Source organism: Megascapheus bottae, chromosome 31 (genome assembly GCF_031878675.1).
Source record: "Megascapheus bottae isolate mThoBot1 chromosome 31, mThoBot2.hap1, whole genome shotgun sequence".
Taxonomy (NCBI): Eukaryota; Metazoa; Chordata; class Mammalia; order Rodentia; family Geomyidae; genus Megascapheus; species Megascapheus bottae.
The window spans coordinates 8,338,514-8,360,336 of NC_143539.1; the positions used below are offsets into that span (position 1 = coordinate 8,338,514).

Sequence of the window (21,823 nt, forward strand, 5' to 3'; positions counted from 1 at the left end):
GGATAAAAGTCAGGATTCAGAGCTAGAGAAAAAGGCACAGGCAGAGGCTGACTGAGAAATGAATACTGATTGATCTCCAGGTGTATGGGAGCCAGAAGGTGGGGTGGCAGGAGAAATATGAAAAGAAAAGCTGCCGGCACTGGCAGCTCACAGCTGTAACTCCTCAATCCTAGCTACTCACATTTCAAAGCCAACCCCAGCAGGAATGTCTCAGTGAGACTCTTTTTTCTTCCTTCCTTTTTTTTTCCCCCCTGTTTTGTGGATCATGGGACTTGAACTCTGGACCTGGGTGCTGTCCCTGAGCTCTTCAGCTCAAGACTAGTACTCTACCACTTTAGCCACCAGTGCTGGATCTGGTGAGACTCTTAACTCTTAAATTAACCAAAAAAGTTGACAGTGGCTCTGTGGTCAAGTGACAGGGTGCTAGTTTTGAGCAAATAAAGCTCAAGGACGGTGTCCAGACCCAGAGTTCAAGCTCCAGAACCAGCCAAAGAATAAATAAATAAAAAATTTAAAAAGATTGAAAAGCAGAGATATGTGTACAAAGAGAAAGAGTGGGAGAGCCAAGGAAGGGAGGGAGGGAGGTGGGGAAGAGGAGAGAGAGAGAGAGAGAGAGAGAGAGAGAGAGAGAGAGAGAGAGAGAGAGAGAGAGAGAGAGAGAGAGAACTAGCTAAAGACTGACTGATCCAGGTGCTGGTGGCTCATGCCTATAATCCTAGCTACAGAGGAGGCTGAGATCTGAGGATCGTGGTTCAAAGCCAGCCTGGGCATAGAAGTCTGAGACTCTTATCTCCAATTAACTACCAGAAAACCAGAAAGGGTGTTGTGGCTCAAAGTGGTAGAGTGCTAACTTTGAGCTGAAGAGCTCAGAGATAGCGGCCAGGCCAGAGTTCAAGCCCCACAACTGACCAATAAAACAAACAAACAAATAAACAAAAGAGACTGAAAGTCAATCATGTAATCCACAGAGCTGAGAGAGGCCAAAAAGAGATGGAGAAGGATTGAAAGATAAGTCAGGTTGGTTGATGGAGATGGATGGATGGAAAGGGGACACATAAGGACAGAAGATGGTGGAGATGATGAAAGCAACAGAAGAAGCCCTCTCATGGCCTTTGATAATGGGCATCCATTTGATAATGGGCTGGAGGGCTCGGGCCCTGTTTTTCTACTTCTACCTTTCTGCCCTCCTCATACCCTGCACCCTCACACTAAAGACACTCTCACACACCCCACCGACTCCATTTTTTCTTTTTCTTGGGGGAGGGGTGGATTTCAGGAGTAGGACTTGAACTCTGGGCCAGGGTGCTGTCCCTGAGCTCTTCAGCTCAAACCTAGCACTCTACCGTTTTGAGCCACAGTTCTACTTCCGGTTTTCTGGTGGTTCATTGTAGATAAGTCTCACAGATTTTTGTGCCCAGGCTGGCTTTGAACCTCGAGCCTCAGATCTCAGCCTCCTGAGTAGCTAGGATGACAGGCGTGAGCCACTGGAGCCCAGCTTCTACATTTTTCTCTTTCTTTCTTTCTTCCTTTCTTTCTTTCTTTCTTTCTTTCTTTCTTTCTTTCTTTCTTTCTTTCTTTCTTTCTTTCTTTCTTTCTTTCCTCCTTCCCGCTCTTCCTTCCCTCCCTGCCTCTTTCTTTCCTTTGCTTGGTTTTGCAGTTCTGATATTTGGACTCAGGGCCACAGGCTTACAAGGCAGGTAGTGCATCACCTAAGACATGTCTCTAGCCCTTATTATGGTATGGAGGAATTGAACCCAGGGCTTTGAGCACGCTAGGTGAGCACTCTACCACTAGGCCACGCTCCTGGTCCCACAACTCTATTTTAATTAATTAATTAACTTATTTATTTATTTATTGTGGCTCATTGGAGATATGGGTTGCACAGACTTTCCTGCCCAGGCTGGCTTTGAACTATGATCCTCAAATCTCAGCCTCCTGAGTAGCTAGGATGACAGGCGTGAGCCACTGGCACCTGGCTTCCTCGTGCTTTTACAGATCGTTCATGGTCTCTCACACACAGATAGCTTTCCACACTCATCCAGTTTCACACCTAGCCTTGCTCACTTTCCTGAAGAGATGTCATTGAGGGAAGGGAGAGACTTGCCAAGTGTTGTACATTGAGTTGACAAGATCTGGGGGGGCCCTTCCTGCCTTCAGGGACCTGGTCAGTGTTCCCCCATGCTGAGCTTGGAGAGAGGCCTCAGTGGGACCTAGACTCCCTGGGGAGCCCCTGAGGTCAGGGGGGCAGGGGAGGTACCCAGGAATGTGCCTGGCTTGTGCTGACTGGGGAATTCAGGCTCCAGCTGGGCGGGGAGGAGCCTGCTGGGCAGAGGTGGGGCTGAAGCTGCAGGAGGGACAGGGGAGATGGTGGGTGAACTGAACTCAGGCAAGGTCTGAGGACTGGCTGCCAGGGAACACATCGGCCTCTTTTCTCCTGAGTTTTTGTGGCCTGCTGGACTCTTGGCAAGTGGTTTTCCTGGAGGGGGCTCAGAGTGGTGAGGCAGTCAGAGACAGGAGAAAAGAAAGAGGTTATGGGAGAGAGTGGAGGTGTGGGGACCCAGGTAGGTGCTCAGACAGAGAGAGCCTCAGGGAAAGACTAGAAGGGGACACTGGTAGACAAGCTGGGAGAGAGAAGAAGACAAAGAAATATTGGGGGGCGGTGAGGAGACATAGAAAGAAAGTCAGAAAAAGAGAAACGAAAAGAGAATTAGGCCAGGCACCAGTGGCTCACATCTGTTATCTTAGCTACTCAGGAGGCTGAGATCTGAAGATTGAGATTTGAGGCCAGTCTGGGAAGAGAAGTTTGTAAGATTCTTATCCCTAACCATTAAAAAAGCTGTGACTCAAGTAGTAGAGTGCTGGCCTTAAGTTAAAAAAGCTAAGGGACAGTGCCCAGGCCCTGAGTTCAAGCCCCAGGACCAACACACACACACACACACACACACACTCAAGAAGCCAACACACAGAGAGGCAAGGACAGCAAAAGAGGCAGGTAGGAATGGGCATTGTGGGGTATGCTGTGAGGACCCCTATCTGGGCCCCCCTGATACTCGTGGGGTTGATGACCACAGGTGAGTCAGGCTCTGTGGTCCTCCTTTTCTTTATTCTCTAGGCATTTCTGTGCCCTTTTCTGCCAAGCCCTCTGTGTCCACAGGCCTAGCCCAGTCACCCATGCCAGCTGCAGCCCATCGTGGCTTTTGGGACCCGCCTACAAACCTGACAGCTCTGGAGGGGAGCACAGTGGAGCTGCAGTGTGGGGTCACAGCTCCAGGGAGTGTCATACAATGGGTCAAAGATGGGCTACTTCTAGGCCCTGATCCCCGGATCCCAAGCTTTTCAAGGTACCACCTGGAAGGAGATCCAACCAGAGGTAAGTGATCAGAGCTGAGGCTCACCCCCCTCCCCCTGGGCCCCCTCTTCTTCCCCCTCTCCCCTCTCTGCCCCCCTCCCCAACCTACCTCCCCTACTGGCCACCAGCAGAGGCTGTGGATTTGACCTTGGGACCTCCCCACAGGTGAATTCCACCTCCACATAGATGCCTGCGAACTCAGTGATGATGCAGAATATGAGTGCCAGGTTGGCCGTTCAGAGCTAGGCCCTGAGCTCGTGTCTCCTAAAGTGTTTCTCTCTGTCCTAGGTATGAGAGACCCCTCCCCCCTACCTCCCCCGGAACTCATTGATCTGGGCTTCCAGCCCTCTCCTGCCCCAGACTCAGAAGGCCAAACTCCCAGCCTCTCCTGTTTCTCTGGATACATGATTTTTCTCCTTCTCCTTTTTTGCCAGTCCTGGGACTTGAACTCGGGGCCTGAGCTCTGTCCTTGAGCCTCTCTGTGATCAAAGATAGTGCTTTAACCACTTGAGCTACGATGCCACTTCTGGCTTTTTGTTTATGTGGTACTGAGGAATCCAACCCAGTGCTTCACATTCCTAGATCCTTTTCCTCCCACATTCTCTCTCCCCTCCTCCCTCCTCCTCTTCCTCCTCCTCCTCCTTCCTCCTCCTCCTCCTCTTCCTCCTCCTCCTCTTCCTCCTCCCCCTTCTTCTTCTTCTTCTTCTTCTTCTTCTTCTTCTTCTTCTTCTTCTTCTTCTTCTTCCTCTTCTTCTTCCCTTCTTCTCTAGCACAGAGGAAGAATCTGTGCTGGTCATGGAACTTGAATTCAGGGCCTTGGCACTGTCCTGATTATTTTTGCTCTTGATCTACCGTGCCCCTTCTGGCTTTTTATGGTGGTTCATTAGAAATGAAAGTCTCACAGACTTGCCTTCCCTGGGCTGGCTTTCAACCACAGTCCTCAGATCTCGGTTTCCTGAGTAGCTAGGATTGCAGGTTTCAGCCACCAGTGCCTAGCCCCTCACATCTTTCTTTCCTGCTATGACATTTTCTTACCAGTTCCCCCCAAGACGCTTCAGCTCACCCCTGAGGCAGGAAGCACAGTCACCTGGGTGGCTGGACAGGAGTATGTGGTCACCTGTGTGTCTGGGGATGCAAAACCAGCACCTGACATCACCTTCTTCCAGAGTAAGTGGGGGCGGGGGGGGGTGAGCAGAAGGGCGAGGCTGCCGGCTGAGCCGGCTCACACCTGCCATCCTAGTTACTCAGGACGCTGAGACGTGAGATTGCCGTTCTAAGCCGGGTCCAGGGCAGGAAAGTCCATGAGACTCTTATCTCCAATGAACTCTCAAAAGCCAGAAGTGGAGGAGTGGCTCAAGTAGTAGAACAATAGCTGTGGGGAAAACACCAGGGGATAGTGCTCAGATTCTGAGTTTAAAACCAAAACAAAAAAAGGAAGACAGATAGAAAGAAAAGAAAGAAAGAAAGAAAGAAAGAAAGAAAGAAAGAAAGAAAGAAGGAAGGAAGGAAGGAAAGGAAAAGTCTCTTGATTAGGGACAGAGAGGGAGGGGTTATCACATCCTCCTGAAAATCTCCAGACCATGCTCCCCAGAATCTACTTTGAGGGGAACCCAGCCCTATCCCACTCCCCTCTCATTCTTCAAGGTGATCAGACATTATCTGATGTCTCCTCTGATGTGAATGAGGGATCCCAGGAAAAGCTCTCCACCACAGAAGCCACAGCTAGGTATGCAAATTGGGGGTCTCCTTCTTCACCCAAGAGTCCCCAATATCACAAAGACCAAAACATAGAAAACTGGGGTGCAGATAAACATCTGGGTCAATTCTTCACCTAAACACTTGAAATCGATTCATAGGACCCCGAGGTTCAGAATAGCCCAAAGATTTCTCCAGGGGCTCTGGTGCCCCAGTCTCACCTGTGAGACCCCAGATCTTAGAGGAAATCGGTATAATGGAGGCTTAGCTTACCTGTGGGAACCTGAGATGACCCTCACTTCATCCTGCCCAACTTCAGATGATGATGGAACCCCAACTTCCTACTTCAGGGTGATACCCCAGAGCTCTGATAATGGGCAGTTGCTTGTCTGTGAAGCGTCCACCCCAGCTTTGGTCACCCCCATTCAGGCCTCATTCACGATGAATGTTTTATGTAAGTAGAATACAATGCCAGCTGGGGGAAACCGAGGTGGAGGGGAGCAAGATTTGGGAGGGGGAGGTTCTGGGGTTCCCGAAAACATTCAGACACTCCGAGAAGACACAAGAGTCTTCAGCAGCAGGCTGTGTGGCATTCCTTAGTCCCTCCAGGACCTCCTGCCATCGAGTGGCCAGGCCTGGACAAGGGGCATGTGCGGGCAGGACAGAACCTGGAGCTGCCCTGTGTGGCCCGAGGGGGAAACCCACTGGCTACCATACAGTGGCTAAAGGTGAGGGAGGAGGCAAGGGCGGAGGTGGGGGGAAAGGGCAGGGACAGGATGCTGGCTTCTGGGCTGGTATAAGATTATCTCTTTGTGCAGAATGGCCAGCCGATGCCCACGGCCTGGGGTACAGAACACACCCAGGCGGTAGCCCGCAGTGTCCTGGTGATAACCGTCCGGCCAGAGGACCACGGATCGAGACTCAGCTGTCAAGTCTACAATAGTGTATCCCCAGGGACTCAGGAGCAAAGTGTCACACTGCAGGTCACTTGTGAGTCCCATGCCAGCTTCCCAGCTGTCAAACCCATGTCCCCGAGAACCATTGGTCTGGGTCTCCTAACTTTTTTTTTTTAATCATTGGGCTTGAACTCAGAGTCTAGGCATTGTCCCTAAGCTCTTTTTGCTCAAGGCTGGTGCTCTACCACTTGAGCCACAGCTCCACTTCAGGTTTTCTGGTGGTTCATTGGAGATAACAGTCTCACAGACTTTCCTGTCTCTGCTGACTTTGAACCACAATCCTCAGATCTCAATCTCCTGATGAGCTAGAATGACAGGTGTGAGCCATCAACACTCGGCTTCAAATCAGTTTTGACACTAGAGATCTCATCGTCTGGTCTGTGGTCTCTGTCTGTCTGTCTGGGCTGGACTGGGAGGACTTCTCATTCCCTTCTGTCTGTCTATCTCTCCCCCAGTTCCTCCCAGTGCCATAACCATTCTGGGATCTGCGTCACAATCAGAGAACAAAAACGTGACTCTCTGCTGTGTCACCAAGTCCAGCCGCCCGCGGGTCCTGCTGAGATGGTGGCTGGGCGGCCGGCAGCTGCTGCCCACAGAGGAGACAGTTATGGATGTGAGGAAGGAACCAGCCCCTGGGACTTGTCCTTGATTCCCCAAGCTGATGAAGGGGCAGCGTGTGTGTGTGTGTGTGTGTGTGTGTGTGTGTGTGTGTGTGTGTGTGTAGCTAAGGTGGATCAGATCTCTGATATCATGGTTCCCCAAGTCTGAAGTTCCTTTCTGCCAGGGCCTGCACGGGGGCCACATCTCCATGTCCAATCTGACATTGCTGGTGCAGAGGGATGACAACGGCTTGAGCCTTACCTGCGAGGCCTTCAGCGAGGCCTTCAGCAAGGAGACCTTCAAGAAGACGCTCACCTTGAATGTCAAATGTGAGTCCTGGGGCCAGGAGTATTGCCTAGTGATAGAGTGCTCGCCAAGCATGCACAAACACGGTTCAGTACCACATATATAGAAAAAGCCGGAAGTGGCACTGTGGCTCCAGTGGCAGAGCACTAGCCTTGAGCAAAAAGTGTCTAAGGACAGTGCCCAGGCCTTGAGTTCAGGCCCCAGAACTGGCAAAAAAAAAAAAAAAAAAAGTGAGTCCTGCCCCAATCCAGGAACCTTCAGGCCTCAGAAACACTGTTCTGATGCCCAGCCCAGAGAACGTAATCATTGTCCCAATCTCTCCCCTCCCCTCTCCTCCTCTCCTCCCAGATCCTGCCCAGAAGCTGTGGATAGAGGGACCCTCAGAGGGGCAGCATCTCAAAACTGGGACTCGAGTGAGGATGGTGTGTTTGGCCATTGGGGGCAACCCAGATCCCTCCCTCACCTGGTACAAGGTGAGTGCCAAGCAAGGTGTGTGGGAGAAACAATACGAATTCTTTCCCTAAGAACTGTGGGACAGGGCCAGGAGTTTGGCCTAGTGGTAGAGTACTTGCCTAGCAAGCACGAAGACCCGGGTTTGATTCCTTGGTACCACATATATAGAAAAAAGCCAGAAGTGGTGCTGTGGCTCAAAGAGTAGACTTCTAGCCATGAGAAAGCCCAAGAACAGTGCTCAGACCCGGAGTTCAAGCTCCAGGACTGGCAAAAAAAGAGAAAGAATTATGGGAGGAAGTGGCCCTGTGGCTAAAGTGGTAGAACACTAGCTTTGAGCCCAAGAGGCTCAGGAACACAGCCCAAGCACTGAGTTCAAGCCCCACAGCTCACAAAATTTGTGGGAGATATATGGGGAAAATACAAGAAATATAAGAATTTTCTAGAAAACCCGGGGTTTGATGGCTCATGCCTGTAATCCTAGCTACTCAGGTGTGAGATCTGAGAATTACAGTTCAAAGCCAACCCTGGCAGAAAAACCCATAGGATTCCTATCTCCAATTATCCAGTAAAAGTCTGGACTAGAGATATGGTTCAGGGAGTAGAGAGCAAGCCTTGAATGAAAAAAACTAAGATTATCCAGGCCCTGAGTTCAAGTTCCAAAACTTGTGGTGCCACGAGAGAGAAAAAGAGGAGGGAGGGAGGGGAGGAGGGAGAAAGGGGGGGAGGGAGGGAGAGACTAGTAAAGGAATATTGGAGAATGTAGGATTTAGAGATCTAAGGGATGATATTGGAATGAAGGGAAAAGGCAAAGGAAATCTCTGCAGTATGGTGGGGGAATTTTAAGAAAAAGAACTGAAAATGATGGGGGGAGGGGTAAAAGCATTCTACACAAGGTTTGGGAATTTCAAGGGACTTTCCTAGCACAGACTGGTAAATTATGGATTAAAATGATAGACTGGCAGGAATAGGCAGGAAGTGGTGGGTGTGGCGGTCAGTGAGGACTGGGGGAGGGACAGGTGGGCTGATACAGGGGACCAGAGGAGGCCAGAGCCACACCTGGTCTGAGAGGGGCCTTAACTAGATGCCCACTGATGGGGGCTTTCACCCCCACAAAGGCCCTGTTTGGTCCCCACGGGGCCATCTCTGGGTGGATTGAGTGGGGGAGGGCCAGGACAATTCCTTGGCCCTCCAGCCAGTCTCTGTACTCAGGACTCCAGGATGGTGACTGAGCCACGACAGACCCAGGAGTCACCATGGCGAGTGCAGCTGGGAAGCCTGGAGAAGTCGGGAAGCACCTTCTCCCGGGAGCTGGTATTGATCACAGGCCCCTCAGACAACCAGGCCAAGTTCTCATGCAAGGCTGGTCAGCTCAGCGCATCCACGAGGCTTGTGGTGCAATGTGAGTATGCAGAGGGCAGGGGCAAAGGGGAAGGGTTGATAGGTGTGGAGCAGGAGATGGTGAGAGCTGCAGAGCTGGGGTGCTAGGTGAGGATGCAGATAGCAGGAAACTGGAGCTTGAGCAGCTTGGGGAGGAGGGGGTCCTCACCCTTGATTATTCCCTTCTCCAACCCTTTCCCTAAGTTCCTCCAACCAACTTGACCATCTTGGCCAACACCTCTGCTCTGCGCCCAGGAGATGCAGTGAATTTAACTTGTGTCAGCATCAGCAGTAACCCTCCAGTCAACTTGTCTTGGGATAAAGAAGGGGAGAGGTGAGAGGATGACAGGCCCTCGGTTTCTCCTTCTAGCCAGATCCTGTTCCTTCCCTAGTAATATTCCAACCCTTAGTAGCACTCAGGCCTCTGTCCATGGCCCTACCTCTACACCAGCTCTGACCTAATCAACTCTTTGTTGGGTTACACAGGCTGGAGGATGTGGCTGCACCTCCCCAGAGCGCCCCATTTAAAGGCTCTGCTGCATCCAGGAGCGTTTTTCTTAGGGTGTCATCCCGAGATCACGGCCACCGTGTCACCTGCTGCGCCTACAGTGCTGAGCTCCGGGAAACCGTGAACGCCTTCTACCGCCTCCATGTGCTGTGTATGCGTGCAGGCCCGGAACCCCTTCTGATCCCCTCTGGACCATAAATTTGTGTCTCTGACATCGAGTTAGATATCTACCCCTGATCCCTAGCTGGACACCCTTTCTTCATTTAAACTGGCCCCTGGGTGGTCTCTGCCCTCTCTCGCCCTCTCCCTCTCTCTCTCATGCACGGGTGCCATTCCTGCCTGGGTCTTGAACTCAGAGCCTGGGCCCTGTCCCTTAGCTTTTTTATTTTTGTGCTCATGGGTGGTGCTCTATCACTTGAGCCACACCTCCACTTCCTGCTTTGGGCTGGTGAACTGGAGATACGAGCCTCACGCACCCTCCATTCTCAGCCCCCTGAGGAGCTGGGATGGCAGGTGTGAGCCACGGAGCCCCGCCTGCAGCGGGATCCGACGCCGCGCCCTCCCCGCCCCTGACCCTGGGTCTTGCCTTCCATGCCGGCTCTGAAGACCCTCCGGAGTTCCTGGGGGAGCAGGTGCCGGTGGTGACGGCGGTGGAGCGGGGCGAGGCGCTGCTGCCGGTGCGGGTGTCTGCTAACCCGGCCCCCGAGGCCTTCAACTGGACCTTCCGGGGCTACCGCCTCAGCCCAGGTGCGGGAAGCTGCAGCCCCGAGACGGGTGCTACCTTCACCCCACACTCGAGGCCCCCGGCAGACCCCCTCTCCCGACCTTCCCCGCAGCGGGTGGCCCCCGGCATCGCATCCAGGCTGGCGGGGCTCTGCAGCTGTGGAACGTGACCCGCGCGGACGGCGGCCTCTACCAGCTGCACTGCCAGAACTCGGAGGGCACCGCGGAGGCGCTGGTGCGGCTGGACGTGCACTGTGAGTATCCTTACCCAATGGGAAGCCAGCATCTCTGCGAGCCACGCCCCCTACGGAGACCCCGCGGGCGGAGAGGCCACGCCCACTGCGGGAAGCCCCTAAAGAGCCAGGCCCGCGAGGAAAGCCACGCCCACGGAGGGCGTTCACCCAACAAGCCACGCCCACAACGCCGCGCCCACCGCGGAAAGCCACACCCATTACAGAAGTTGCTCACACTCCACACTCAGTGTAACTCAGGGGGCCCCCATGGTGGAAACCAGTCCCCAACCTCCTCTAATCACCAGCCCTGAGACCTTCAAGGTTCCATCACTGGAGACAAACTAGAGCCACACCTCTGACTTTCCTGGACCCCCTGTAAGACCCACCCCCCCCTTCCACCATGAGGCCAAGCCTTCCCCATCTCCTATCTCCTAACCAGATGCTCCCACCATCCGTGCTCTGCAAGACCCTACCGAGGTGAATGTCGGGGGTTCTGTGGACATGGTCTGCGCTGTGGACGCCAATCCTGTCCTCCCAGAGATGTTCAGCTGGGAGAAGCTGGTGAGGACCCAGCCTGTAACGAGAGGGAGGGCGAGCAGAGGCTTCTTCACGGCCAGCTCTTTGGGAATGGGGGCACATCTGTGTGATTCTGTATAATTACATGGTTGTTGGGACATGCCGGAACTAACGCCGAAAAGGTGGAAGAATTGGATGGATGAGTGGCTAGACAGCGAGGTGTAGCAGGTGGGGATGGATAAATAGAGGAATGGAAGGTCAGGTGTGTGGATGGATACACAATAAGTCTACAGATGGATAGATGAATGGAGAGAGGGATAAATGGCTGAGCAGATTGTATGTACTTCTGAGTTTGTGTGGGTATAGACAAGGTGAATGGACGTATGAGTGTGTGGGATGAATGGATGGATAAATGGAAAAGATAAATTGGATGAAGAGATTGGAAGTCATTTCTTCTTTTTTTGTGTGAGACAGGGTCTCATTATGTAATCTAAGCTGGCTTGGAACTTGCTATGTTGTCTGTGTTCAACTTAAACTCAAGATCCTTTTTATTTTAGTAGTGAGATTTGAACTCAAAGCTGGAGCTCTGACTTGTCTTTTTCCCTTAAGGCTGGTGTTTTACCACTTGAACCACACCTCCAGTTTCTTAAGTGTGTGTGTGTGTGTGTGTGTGTGTGTGTGCAAGCCCCCCACCCCATCTGGGGACTTTAACTCAGGGCCTGAGCTGTTTTGCTCAAGACTAGCACTTTAGCACTTAAGCTGCAGCTCCACTTTCAGCTTTTTTGGTGGTAAACGGGAGAGTTTCATAAGCTTTTCTGCATGGGCTGGTTTTGAACCTCTATCATCAGATCTCAGCCTCTTTGAGTAGCTAGGATTACGGGCATGAGCCAGGGGCATCCAGCTTTTTTTTTTTTCTTTTGTGTTAGGGATGGAACCTATGGTTTTGGGGCAAATACTCTATCACTGAGCTATACCCTCAGCCTCCACATGGTTGAATGAATGATAGATGTAGGGGGTGAAAATAGATGGTTCTAGATGTGAGTGTTGACACACGTGTAGAAGAGTAATTGGCTGGATCGGAGGAGGAATGGAGGGATTGGATAAATGACTGGATGAATAATAGGACACATTTGATCTTCAGTAGTCCCATTATGGTGTTTGTGGCTGGGAAAATTAGGTAACAGATGAGGGACTATTTGGGGAACTAGAGGCAAACTTGGAGCCAAATCGTTGCATCTTGATTCTCTAGGGGGAAGAGGAGGACAAGGAGGAGGACAAAAGCCTGGATGATATGGAGAAGATATCTAAAGGCTCCACAGGGCGTCTGAGGATCCACCATGCCACACTGGACCAGGCTGGCACATATCAGTGCATTGTGGACAATGGGGTGGTACCTCCAGCTCGAGGGGTAATCCGTCTGGTTGTCCGATGTGGGTAACGCCCAAACAAATCCATGTACTTAAGAGTGGGTGTTATGTATGAATGGAGGGGTGAAAGGATGGAGAGCCACAACAGTGAATTGGGGGTCACAGAGAATATTGGATGAGCCCATGCATAGATGGATGGGTGGATGGGTGGATGGATGGATGGATGGATGGATGAATGGATGGAAAAGTCAATGGACGGAGGTAGTGGGAGGAGTCTGACTTTTCCAAAGCCCTCCACTAAGTCTGCAGCTCTTAAATCTGCTCACATACCTCTTGTTGACCCCCCCCATGTTCCAGTCGCCCCCCAGGTAGAGCACCCCACTCCCCTATCTAAGGTGGCCGCAGCTGGAGACAGTACGAGTTCAGCCACCCTGCACTGCCGAGCCCGAGGTGTCCCCAATGTCATCTTCACTTGGACCAAAAATGGAGTCCTGCTTGATCTCCAGGATCCCAGGTGAACCCAGAAACAGCCAGGCCTCTGCACTCTGATCCCTCCCAGCCTCAGCCCCCTCCCCTGACCCCCGCCCCGCCTCTCCCCAGGTACACGGAACACACGTATCACCAGGGCAGCGTCCACAGCAGTCTCCTGACCATTGCCAACGTGTCTGCCGCCCAGGACTATGCCCTCTTCACCTGCACAGCAACCAACCCCCTTGGCTCAGACCACACCAACATTCAACTCGTCAGCATTGGTATGGTGGGAGGAGAGGGGGCTGGGGGCCAACCATCATTGCAGGTCCCTGGCGGCTCTTGTCTGGCAGTGGTCCTGAAACCTGAGAGCTGTTTATAAATGGGAATGGAATTTTTTTTTTTTTGCCCTGAAAAATCTACACAAGAGCTTGGATCTTGGAAAATAAATTGGATCTTGGAAAATAAATTCGCAGTACAGAGCTAGCCTGGGGAAGGAAAGTCGGTAAGGTTCTTTTCTCCAACTAACCACCCAAGAGCCAGAAATGGAGCTGTGACTCAACTGATAGATCAGGAGCCTTGAGGAAAAATCACTTAGAGATAGCACTCCCGCCCCAAATTCAAGCCCCAGGACTAGCAAAAAAAAAAAGTCCCAGAGGAAACCAGCATATGGAGTTGTTTCTTTTTGTTGGTGGTCATGAGGCTTGAACTCAGGGCCTGGGCACTGTTCCTGAGCTCTTTTTGCACAAAGCTAGTAGTGCTCTACCACTCTGAGCCACAGTGACACTTCCTGTTTTCTAGTGCTCATTGGAGATAAGAGTCTCATAAACTTTCTTGCCTGGGCTGGCTTTGAACCTTGATCCTCAGATCTCAGCTTCCTGATTAGCTAGGATGACAGGCTTGAGCCACCAGCACCCAACAGAGACATTTCTTATGTTGCAAAAACAGGAGTTTTGTGTTTTTCTTAATTACTCAATAGACTCTGAACTTGAGTATTTATTTGATTGTCCGATTGACAATTGAAACAAATCAAATCCAATGGAGTTTATTCATTCTTTATTTTCCAGATATATAATCTATCTATATGTGTATATGTGTGTGCCAGTTTGTAGACATTATATCCTATATTTGTCTAGTACTGGGGCTGAGCTCAGGGCCTCATACTCTTGCTTAGCCTTTGTGCTAAAGGCTGGTGCTCTACCACTTGAACCACAACTTCACTTCTGGCTCTTTGCTAATTAATTGGAGAGAAGAGTCTGATGACTTTTCTACCTGTGCTGGCTTCAAACCTCAATCCTCATATCTCAGCCTCCTAAATAGCTAGGATGATAGGTATGAGCCACCAGGTACCTGTCTTTATGTTCCTAATATTAAAGACTATTTGAATTAAGGACAGTGCCCAGGCCCCCAGTTCAAACCCCAGCACTGCCCCCTCCATTATATGTGCATATATATATATATATATATATATATATATACATGTTTAGAGTCTTTCCTTCTCCCCAAGGCCGCCCTGACCCCCCTGTGGGACTGAAGGTGGTGAGCATGACCCCCCACTCAGTGGGGCTGGAATGGAAGCCTGGTTTTGATGGGGGATTGCCCCAGAGGTTCCGAATCAGGTAGGTCCCTGTCTAGGCAAGAGAGGGGTGCTATTCTGCTGGGTCACTAAACTGTCTTTTTTTTTTTTGGTTGTGGGACTTGAATTCTGAGCCTGGGCGTTGTCCCTGAGCTCTTCAGCTCAAGGTTACCTCCCAACCCCTTGAACCACAGTGCCACTTGTTTTCCTTTTTTGGTGCAAGATTGGGACTTGAACTCCTTGGCTAGCACTCTATCAACAGAGTCATGCCTCCAACCCCAGAACTTCGTGTGTATGTGTGTGCGTGTGTGTGTGTGTGTGTGTGCGTGTGTGTGTCTGTGTGTGTGTGTGTACCAGTCTTAAGGCTTAAACTCAGGGCCTGGGTGTGCTGTTCCTGAGCTTTTTTTTTCTTCAGGTTAGCTCTCTACTAAGTAAGCCACTGCGCCCCCTCCATGACACCCTCTGTCTCCTGCAGGTATGAGGCCCTGGAGAGGCCAGGATTTCTCTACGTGGATGTCTTGCCTCTCCAGGCCACCTCCTTTACACTGACTGGACTGCAGCCTGCTACTCGATACAGGGTCTGGCTTTTGGCGAGCAATGCCCTGGGCGACAGTGGGTTTGAGGACAAGGGTATCCAGCTGGCTATCACTACCCCAGGTGGGCATCCCCCTGAGCAGGGTGGGGGAGAGGGACACAGTGAATGGCATGGATGGCTCACGCCTGTCATCCCAGCTACTCAGGAGGCTGAGATTTGAGGATCTCAGTTCAAAGCCAGAGTGGGCAGGAAAGTCTGTGAGAATCTTATCTTCAATGAACCACCAACCCCCCACCCCCCAAGAAATGGAGCTATGGTTCAAATGGTAGAGGGCCAGCCTGGAACAAAAAAGCAAAGGGACAGTGCCCAGGCCCTGAGTTCAAGCCCCAGGACTGGCACTAAAAAAACAAACCAACATAATATACAGATGAAACAACTGTATAATAATATCCATCTACAAATTCTTTGTTGTTGTTGTTGGTGGTGGTGGTCATGGGCCTTGAACTCAGGGCCTGGGCACTGCCCCTGACCTCTTTTTGCTCAAGGCTAGTGCTCTACCACTTTGAGCCACAGCTCCATTTTTGGTTATCTGGTGGTTCATTGGAGATAAAAGTTCCTTAGTAGGCTGGGATGTAGCTCAGTGGCAAAGTACTTGCCTAGCAAGTTCAATGTTCTGGGTTCAATCCCCAGTACCAAAAGGAGAAACTCACAGACCTTTCCTGCTCGGCTGGCTTTGAACTTCAGTCATCAAATCTCAGCCTCCCAAGCAGCTAAGATGACAGGCATGAGCCACCAGTGCCTGGGTACAAATTCTTGATATTCATTTGCAATCTCTGTCTCTGTGCTCTAGGCCTGGACCAGCCTTCTGGAGAACCTGACCTTCAGCTGCCCACAGAGCTGCCTGCTGGCAAGTCCTCCCTCTCCTAGGTCCACTGCCCCCCTGTGAACAGATCCTTCTGGTATCTTCCTTCCCCGGCTCACAGTTGCTTGGGTTCAGCTGTGGCCTGGCAGACCTGATATCCTTCTCTACTATCCTGAGCTGTTCTGGTTAATCATCTTTGTTCCTAATTTATGAGTGAGTGTGTGTGTGTGTGTGTGTGTGTGCCAGCCCTGGGGCTTGAACTCAGGACCTGAACACTGTCCCTGAGCTATTAAACTCCATTTCTTTCTGGCTTTTTTACTTTTTAAGGAGAGATCAGAGACTCACAGACTTTCCTGCTTGGACTGGCTTCAAACCTAGATCCTCAGATCCTAGCCTCCTGAGAGCCAGGATTACAGGCGTGAGCCATGGGCGCCTGGCAGTACAGGAAGGTTTTGCTAAGGCAGAGACAAATATTGTCAGAGTCCCATACCAGGACTAGAGTGGAGAGTGGAATTATCTTGAGCTCCCTGAAAGAAGTCTTCCCCCTTTCGCACCCAGAACCTCCAGGACTGCCCCTGCTGCCTCTGCTGTTTGCACTCGGGGGTCTTCTGCTACTTTCTAACGCCTCCTGTGTCGGGGGGTTCCTCTGGTGGCGGAGGCTGAGGCGTCTGACAGAGGGTGAGGAGACATTCAGCGGTGAGGGGGCCCTGGGGAGCTGCATAGGGAAAGACCTAGGGTGAACGGAAGTCTCTAGAACCTTTCTCTCTACCCCTTGCAGGCATATCAGAGAAGACAGAAACAGGGTAAGAGAGTGTTTTATGTCCAAGCTGTGAGGGGAGGAAATAGAGGGCTGGCGCCCCAACTGCCATTCATATGTTTCTCCTGGAAGGTCGGAGGAGGAGGACCGAGTCAGGAACGAATATGACTCCAGCCAGTGGACTGTAGATCGTGACACTCAGAGTTCTACGGTGAGCTGGGATGGGGCAGCCCTGATGCCTGAGGCTGACACAACCCTTAGCTCACACCTGTCATCCTAGACACACACACACACACACACACACACACACACACACACACACGCCAGATCTGGGGCTTGAACTTAAGGCCTGGTTGCTGTCCATGAGCTGTTGTGCTCAAGGCTGGCACTCTACCACTTCAGCCACAGCTCCACTTCCAGCTTTTTGGTGGTTCATTGGAGATAAGAGGCTCGTAGATTTTCCTGCCCGGGCTGGCCTTGAGCCACGGTCCTCAGCTCTCAGCCTCCTGAGTAGTTAGGATGCCAGATGTGACCCTCTGAGCCGTGGTCCTCATTTGTTGCATTTTATCTGTGGCAGGTTAGCACCATGCAAACAGAACCTTACTACCACCCCATGAGAGACCTCGGTCCCCGGCTTCCCCCCATGCCGGAGGAGGCGCCATATCCCGCAGGTGAGTCCTGACTTCCTTGCTCTGAGATGCCCCTCAGCTGGGCCTTGTCTGCCCGTCCTTCCATGCCAATTCCAGCCTCCGCAGGTGCCAGAAATGAGGACATGGTCTTTTCTGGGCATCTATATGATGATGTGGGGAGAGCTTACGAACCACCTGGGACCTGGGGACCCCTCTACGACGAAGTCTACACGGTAAGATTCACCTCCTGGTACTTGTGTCAGTTAGAGGAAGTTCCTGTGACAAAAAGACCCAGCCTTAGTACAGCAGCCTAAAGCAAGCAGTCCAGAGCCAGGCAAGGTGCCCTGCATCCAGCTGGTTTATGTTTTGGGGCTTTTGTTTTTGTTTTGGCCAGTCCTGGGCTTGAGCTCAGGGCCTGAGCACTGTCCTTGGGCTTTCTCAAGGCTAGAGCTCTACCACTTGAGCCACAGCACCACTTCCGGGTTTTTTTTCCTATGTATATGATACCGAGGAATCAAACCCGGGTCTCCGAGCCTGCTAGGCAAGCACTCTACCACTAGGCCAAACTTCTGGCCCCACACTTTTGAGGGCGGGTGTTGGTGGTTCATTGAAGATAAAATTCTCACAGGCTTTTCTTCCCAGGCTGACTTTGAACCACCATCCTCAGATCTCAGCCTCCTGAGTAGCTAAGATGACAGGGTGTAAACCACTGGCCCCTGGCTTCAGCTGTTTTGAAGATAGGACCTGGCTAATTTTGCCCAGGCAGGCCTCAAACTGGCCTCATTCTATTACTACCTCCTGAGTAACCGGGGTTACAGAACTGCACTACCATGCTCAGCTGCAATGCCTGACGTTCTGTGTGGACTTGACTGGTATTTGCTGTTACCTGAGTTATGAAGTTCGCTCTGTAACGAGGCAACAACCCCTGCCCTGTACTCAGATTCTAACTCCCTACATCCAAGAAAGAATGAGGGTCGCTGTCCATGGTGCTAGACCACGCTGGCTCTGAGAAGCACAGAGGACGCCTGTCACAGCTTCGGCTTGGTGGGACTTCAGAGTCTCCCTCAAAACTACTCAGCACTGCCACTGAATTATGTGTGTGTGTGTGTGTGTGTGTGCGTGTGCGTGTGTGTGTGTGCATGTGTGTGTGTGTGTGTGCGTGTGCGTGTGTGTGTGTGCGTGTGTGTGTGTGTGTGTGTGTGTGTGTGTGTGTGTGAATAGTCACTGGGATTTAAACTCAAGGCCTGGGCACTATCCTTTAGCTTTTTTGCTTAAGGTACTACCATTTGAGCCACAGCTCCACTTCTGCTTTTATGATGGTTCATTGGAGTTAAGAGGCCCAAGCACTTTCCTGTCCCCGGCTCACTTTGAACCTCAGTTCTCAGCCTCCTGAGTAGCTAGGATTACAGGCTTGAGCCACCAATGTCCATATCGTAATTTGAATTTCACATCATTTTAAAATTATGGTCCAATCTTATCCCTTTGCTGGTTTTTCTAAAGTTTATCAATATCAGCTCATTCTTAGCTCTTGGGTAATATAAACGCAGGTGGCAGGCCCTATTCGTTCGTGGGTTAATCCACTGGGAGTTTTGCAAAGCTAAACTACTGTTTTCTTCCCAGGCTTGGAAAAAAAAAAAGTTCACAGCTATATAAGCAGTCATGGTCTTTCTCTTCCTCTCTTCTTTCTTCCTTCCTTCCTTCCTTGCTTGCTTGATGGCTTTGTGTTGATCCTGAGGCTTGAACTCAGGACCTGAGCTTTGTTGTTGTGGTTGTTTTGCTCAAGGCTAGCCCTCTACCACTTTGGGCCACATTTCCATGTCTAGTTTTCTGGTGGTTAATTAATCGGAGATAAGAATTTTCAGACTTTCTTACCCAGACTGGCTTTGAACCACGATCCTCAGATCTCAGGCTCCTGAGTAGCTAGGGTTACCGGTATGAATCACCAACATCCAGCTTTCAGTCTTCCTTTTATTCATTCATTCATTCATTCATTCATTTTGATTTATGTGCTAGTGAGGAATCAAACCCAGGGCCCCAACGCATGCTAGGCAAGCACTCTACCGCTGAGCAGCATTCCCAACCCTATCTTCCATTTTGATGGGAGAAATGCTTTGGACCTAAAGGAATCCGGACTCACCCCACAATGATCAAAGCTGATAGCACGAGTGGAGAGATATACACCTGAAGGTGCAAGGATGGTAGATCTTTCCAGTTCTAACTGCATCTCTTGCCTTCCAGAGCCCTTTTGACCTGCATTGGCCTGAAGACAAGTACGAAGACCCACGAGGCATCTATGACCAGGTGGCAGGAGATGTGGGCACTGTGGAGTCAGATTCTCTGCCCTTTGAGCTCAGGGGACATCTGGTGTGATGGCTGGTCCCACAGCTACACGACTGAGCTTGTGAAATTAGTTCAACAGCAACAAAAAAAAAAGGAACAGGCTTTCTTTTTATTTTAGGACAGGACATGGGAAAGAGGCAGGGATAAGCTACAGATGCTGCACAACAAAAAAACAAACCCTTGGTTCATTTTGAGTTTAAGTACATCTAAAATAGCAAGTAATAATAAATGGAATTTACAGACTATTGTTGTTCCATCTTTTCTTTTGGTTTATCAGGTTTTTTGTTGTTATTGTTTTGCCAATTGTGGGGCTTGAATTCTGGGCCTGGGCACTGTCCTTGAACTCCAGCTCAAAGCTAGCACTCTACCCCTCGAGCCACAGCACCACTTCCAGTTTTCTGGTGGTTAATTGGAGAGATGAGAGTCTCACAGACTTTCATGCCCGGGCTGGCTTTGAACTATGATCCTCAGATCTCAGCCTCCTGAGTAGCTAAGATTATAGGTGTGAGCCACAGCTCCTAGCTTTGGTTTTTCTGTTTTGAAATGTGAGTTTTTAAATTATTATAAAGGTGATAAACAGAGCTCTCTCCTCCATCTTGAAGCCTGTGGAAGAGGCCTGCTGGGAGCAGAACTTCTAAAAGGCAACATGTTTGGAAGGCCATTTTTACTGGCTATAAATGATGTCTTTGGGTCCAAAGGGAGTACACAGCTCTCCTTAAAATGGAAGATGTTTGTGGCTGGGAGTTTGGCCTAGCGGTAGAGTGCTTGCCTAACATGCACAAAGACCCAGGTTTGATTCCTCGGTACCATATACCTAGAAAAAAAGCCAGAAATGGTGCTGAGGCTCAAGTGGTAGAGGTCTAGTCTTGAGAAAGTCCAAGGACAGTGCTCAGACCCTGAGCTCAAGCCCAGGACTGGCAAAAAAATTAAAAAAAAAAGAAAGGTGTTTATGCTCGAGGTGATACCGAGTTCTATTTGGGCAAGAGATGTGCTTATGTATACATAGCAAAAAACAACACAGTGACTCCTGCTGGAAATCTAACAAAATCAGAGTCATCTGGGGAAAGGTAACTTGTGCCTTTGGAAACAGTGGCATGGTTCGTGCCAAATTCCGCAGCAACCTTCCTGCTAAGGCCATTGGACACAGAATCTGTGTGATGCTGTGCCCCTCCAGAATTGAATGAAAATTAAATAAAGTAAAAAAAAAGTGGTAAACAGAGAGGCTATTGCTTGCTTTAGGCTGGATCTGGGACTTGAGCTCAGGGCCTGAGCACTGTCCTTGGACTTTCTCAAGGCTAGAGCTCTACCACTTGAGCCTCAGCACCACTTCTGGCTTTTTTTCTATGTATGTGGTACCGAGGAATCGAACCCGGGTCTTCATGCATGCTAGGCAAGCACTCAACCACTAGGCCAAACTCCCGGCCTCTGTTCTACTTCTTAAGCCACAACAACTCCACTTCTGGCTTTCTTGGCAGTTAACTGGAAATAAGAGTCTCACAGACTTTCCTACCTAGGCTGGCTTTGAACCACGATTCTCAGATCTCAGCTTCCCGAGTAGCTAGGATTACATGCGAATCCCAGCAGCTGGTCCTACTCTTGTTTTCTTTTCTACCATATCTAAAACATTAGAATATTAACACAAGTAGATACTCTGTAAAGGGCATAGATGAAAAAGAATACCTATTTTATGATCTCCTTGATAAGCAAAACTCATTTATTCTACAGTTATGAAATGAATGCCTTGTTCTTACTAAGCACATGGGGTTATGTTGCCTTCACTTTATTCTCACACAGCTGAGAAAAAGAAAATAACATGTTGTTCTATGTTAGCTCAGAAAGTATCATTACTTTTTTTGTCATTTGTGGGGCTTGAACTCTGGGCCTGGGCGCTGTCCCTGAGCTCTTCAGCTCAAGGCTACCACCCTACCCCTTGAGCCACAGCACCACTTCCGGTTTTCTGGTGGTTAATTGGAGATAAGAGTCTTATGGTCTTTGAACCTCAATTCTCAGATCTCAGCATCCTGAGTAGCTAGGATTACAGGTGTGAGCCACCGTGCTCAGCAGTATCAGTATATTTTAAACCAAAATTTTCATGCACACTCTATGTGTTATATTAACAATGTCAGGTGAAGATGAATTGCTCCTACCCACACAGATGCTTGTAAAGACATTTTCAGGTTGTTATGGATTTGGTATAAGACTCCCAATTAATTTCCCAGCCCCTGATTGCTGAGTCTGAAGCACTTTGGGACAATGGAACCATCAGAAGCATTTGCACAAATATTCCACCAGGGGGAGGTACTGCCTCGTTTAAGAAAATTGGATCTAGCCCAGCACTGTAAGTTCTGTATTGTCTATCTGTAAATACTGAGTCTCAAAGTAGAGATCTGTGGGCTGGAGGTTAATATGGGTCAGTGGGTGTCCCAGCCCTGGCTCTGTCTTCTATGGTAAGAATTTCCTTTCTCTTTATTGAGAGAGCCATGCTGGTTTGAACCCAGGGTCTTGCATCTGAGACACACCAGCATCCCAGGCTCCAGTGCTGTTTTAGCTCTCAGACATTTCAGATGGTATTT

At 50.3% G+C, this 21,823-nt stretch overlaps 1 protein-coding gene and 1 pseudogene across 2 annotated transcripts; both read left to right on the top strand.

Annotated features, from left to right (window-relative positions):
• Positions 1-2,762: 2,762 nt before the first annotated feature.
• Nphs1 (NPHS1 adhesion molecule, nephrin) lies at positions 2,763-19,493 on the top strand. Of its 2 annotated transcripts, XM_090321939.1 has the most exons (29): positions 2,763-3,071; positions 3,155-3,370; positions 3,515-3,637; positions 4,388-4,516; positions 4,994-5,075; positions 5,395-5,498; positions 5,645-5,772; positions 5,863-6,034; positions 6,456-6,613; positions 6,785-6,929; positions 7,255-7,379; positions 8,569-8,758; positions 8,941-9,070; positions 9,223-9,395; positions 9,851-9,991; positions 10,081-10,221; positions 10,640-10,761; positions 11,966-12,146; positions 12,441-12,597; positions 12,684-12,835; positions 14,059-14,170; positions 14,603-14,784; positions 15,513-15,569; positions 16,083-16,202; positions 16,303-16,327; positions 16,414-16,492; positions 16,859-16,952; positions 17,037-17,143; positions 19,149-19,493. In XM_090321939.1, exons 1-29 carry the CDS (start codon positions 2,999-3,001, stop codon positions 19,278-19,280), a joined length of 3,750 nt encoding a protein of 1,249 aa, XP_090178065.1. In that variant the 5' UTR covers positions 2,763-2,998; the 3' UTR covers positions 19,281-19,493. The 2 variants fall into 2 exon arrangements, with proteins under 2 accessions (XP_090178065.1, XP_090178064.1); XM_090321938.1 differs by lacking the exons at positions 16,083-16,202; positions 16,859-16,952; positions 17,037-17,143; positions 19,149-19,493 and having other exon boundaries at positions 16,303-16,432.
• LOC150043953 (large ribosomal subunit protein eL33 pseudogene) lies at positions 19,280-20,434 on the top strand (annotated as a pseudogene).
• Positions 20,435-21,823: the final 1,389 nt, after the last annotated feature.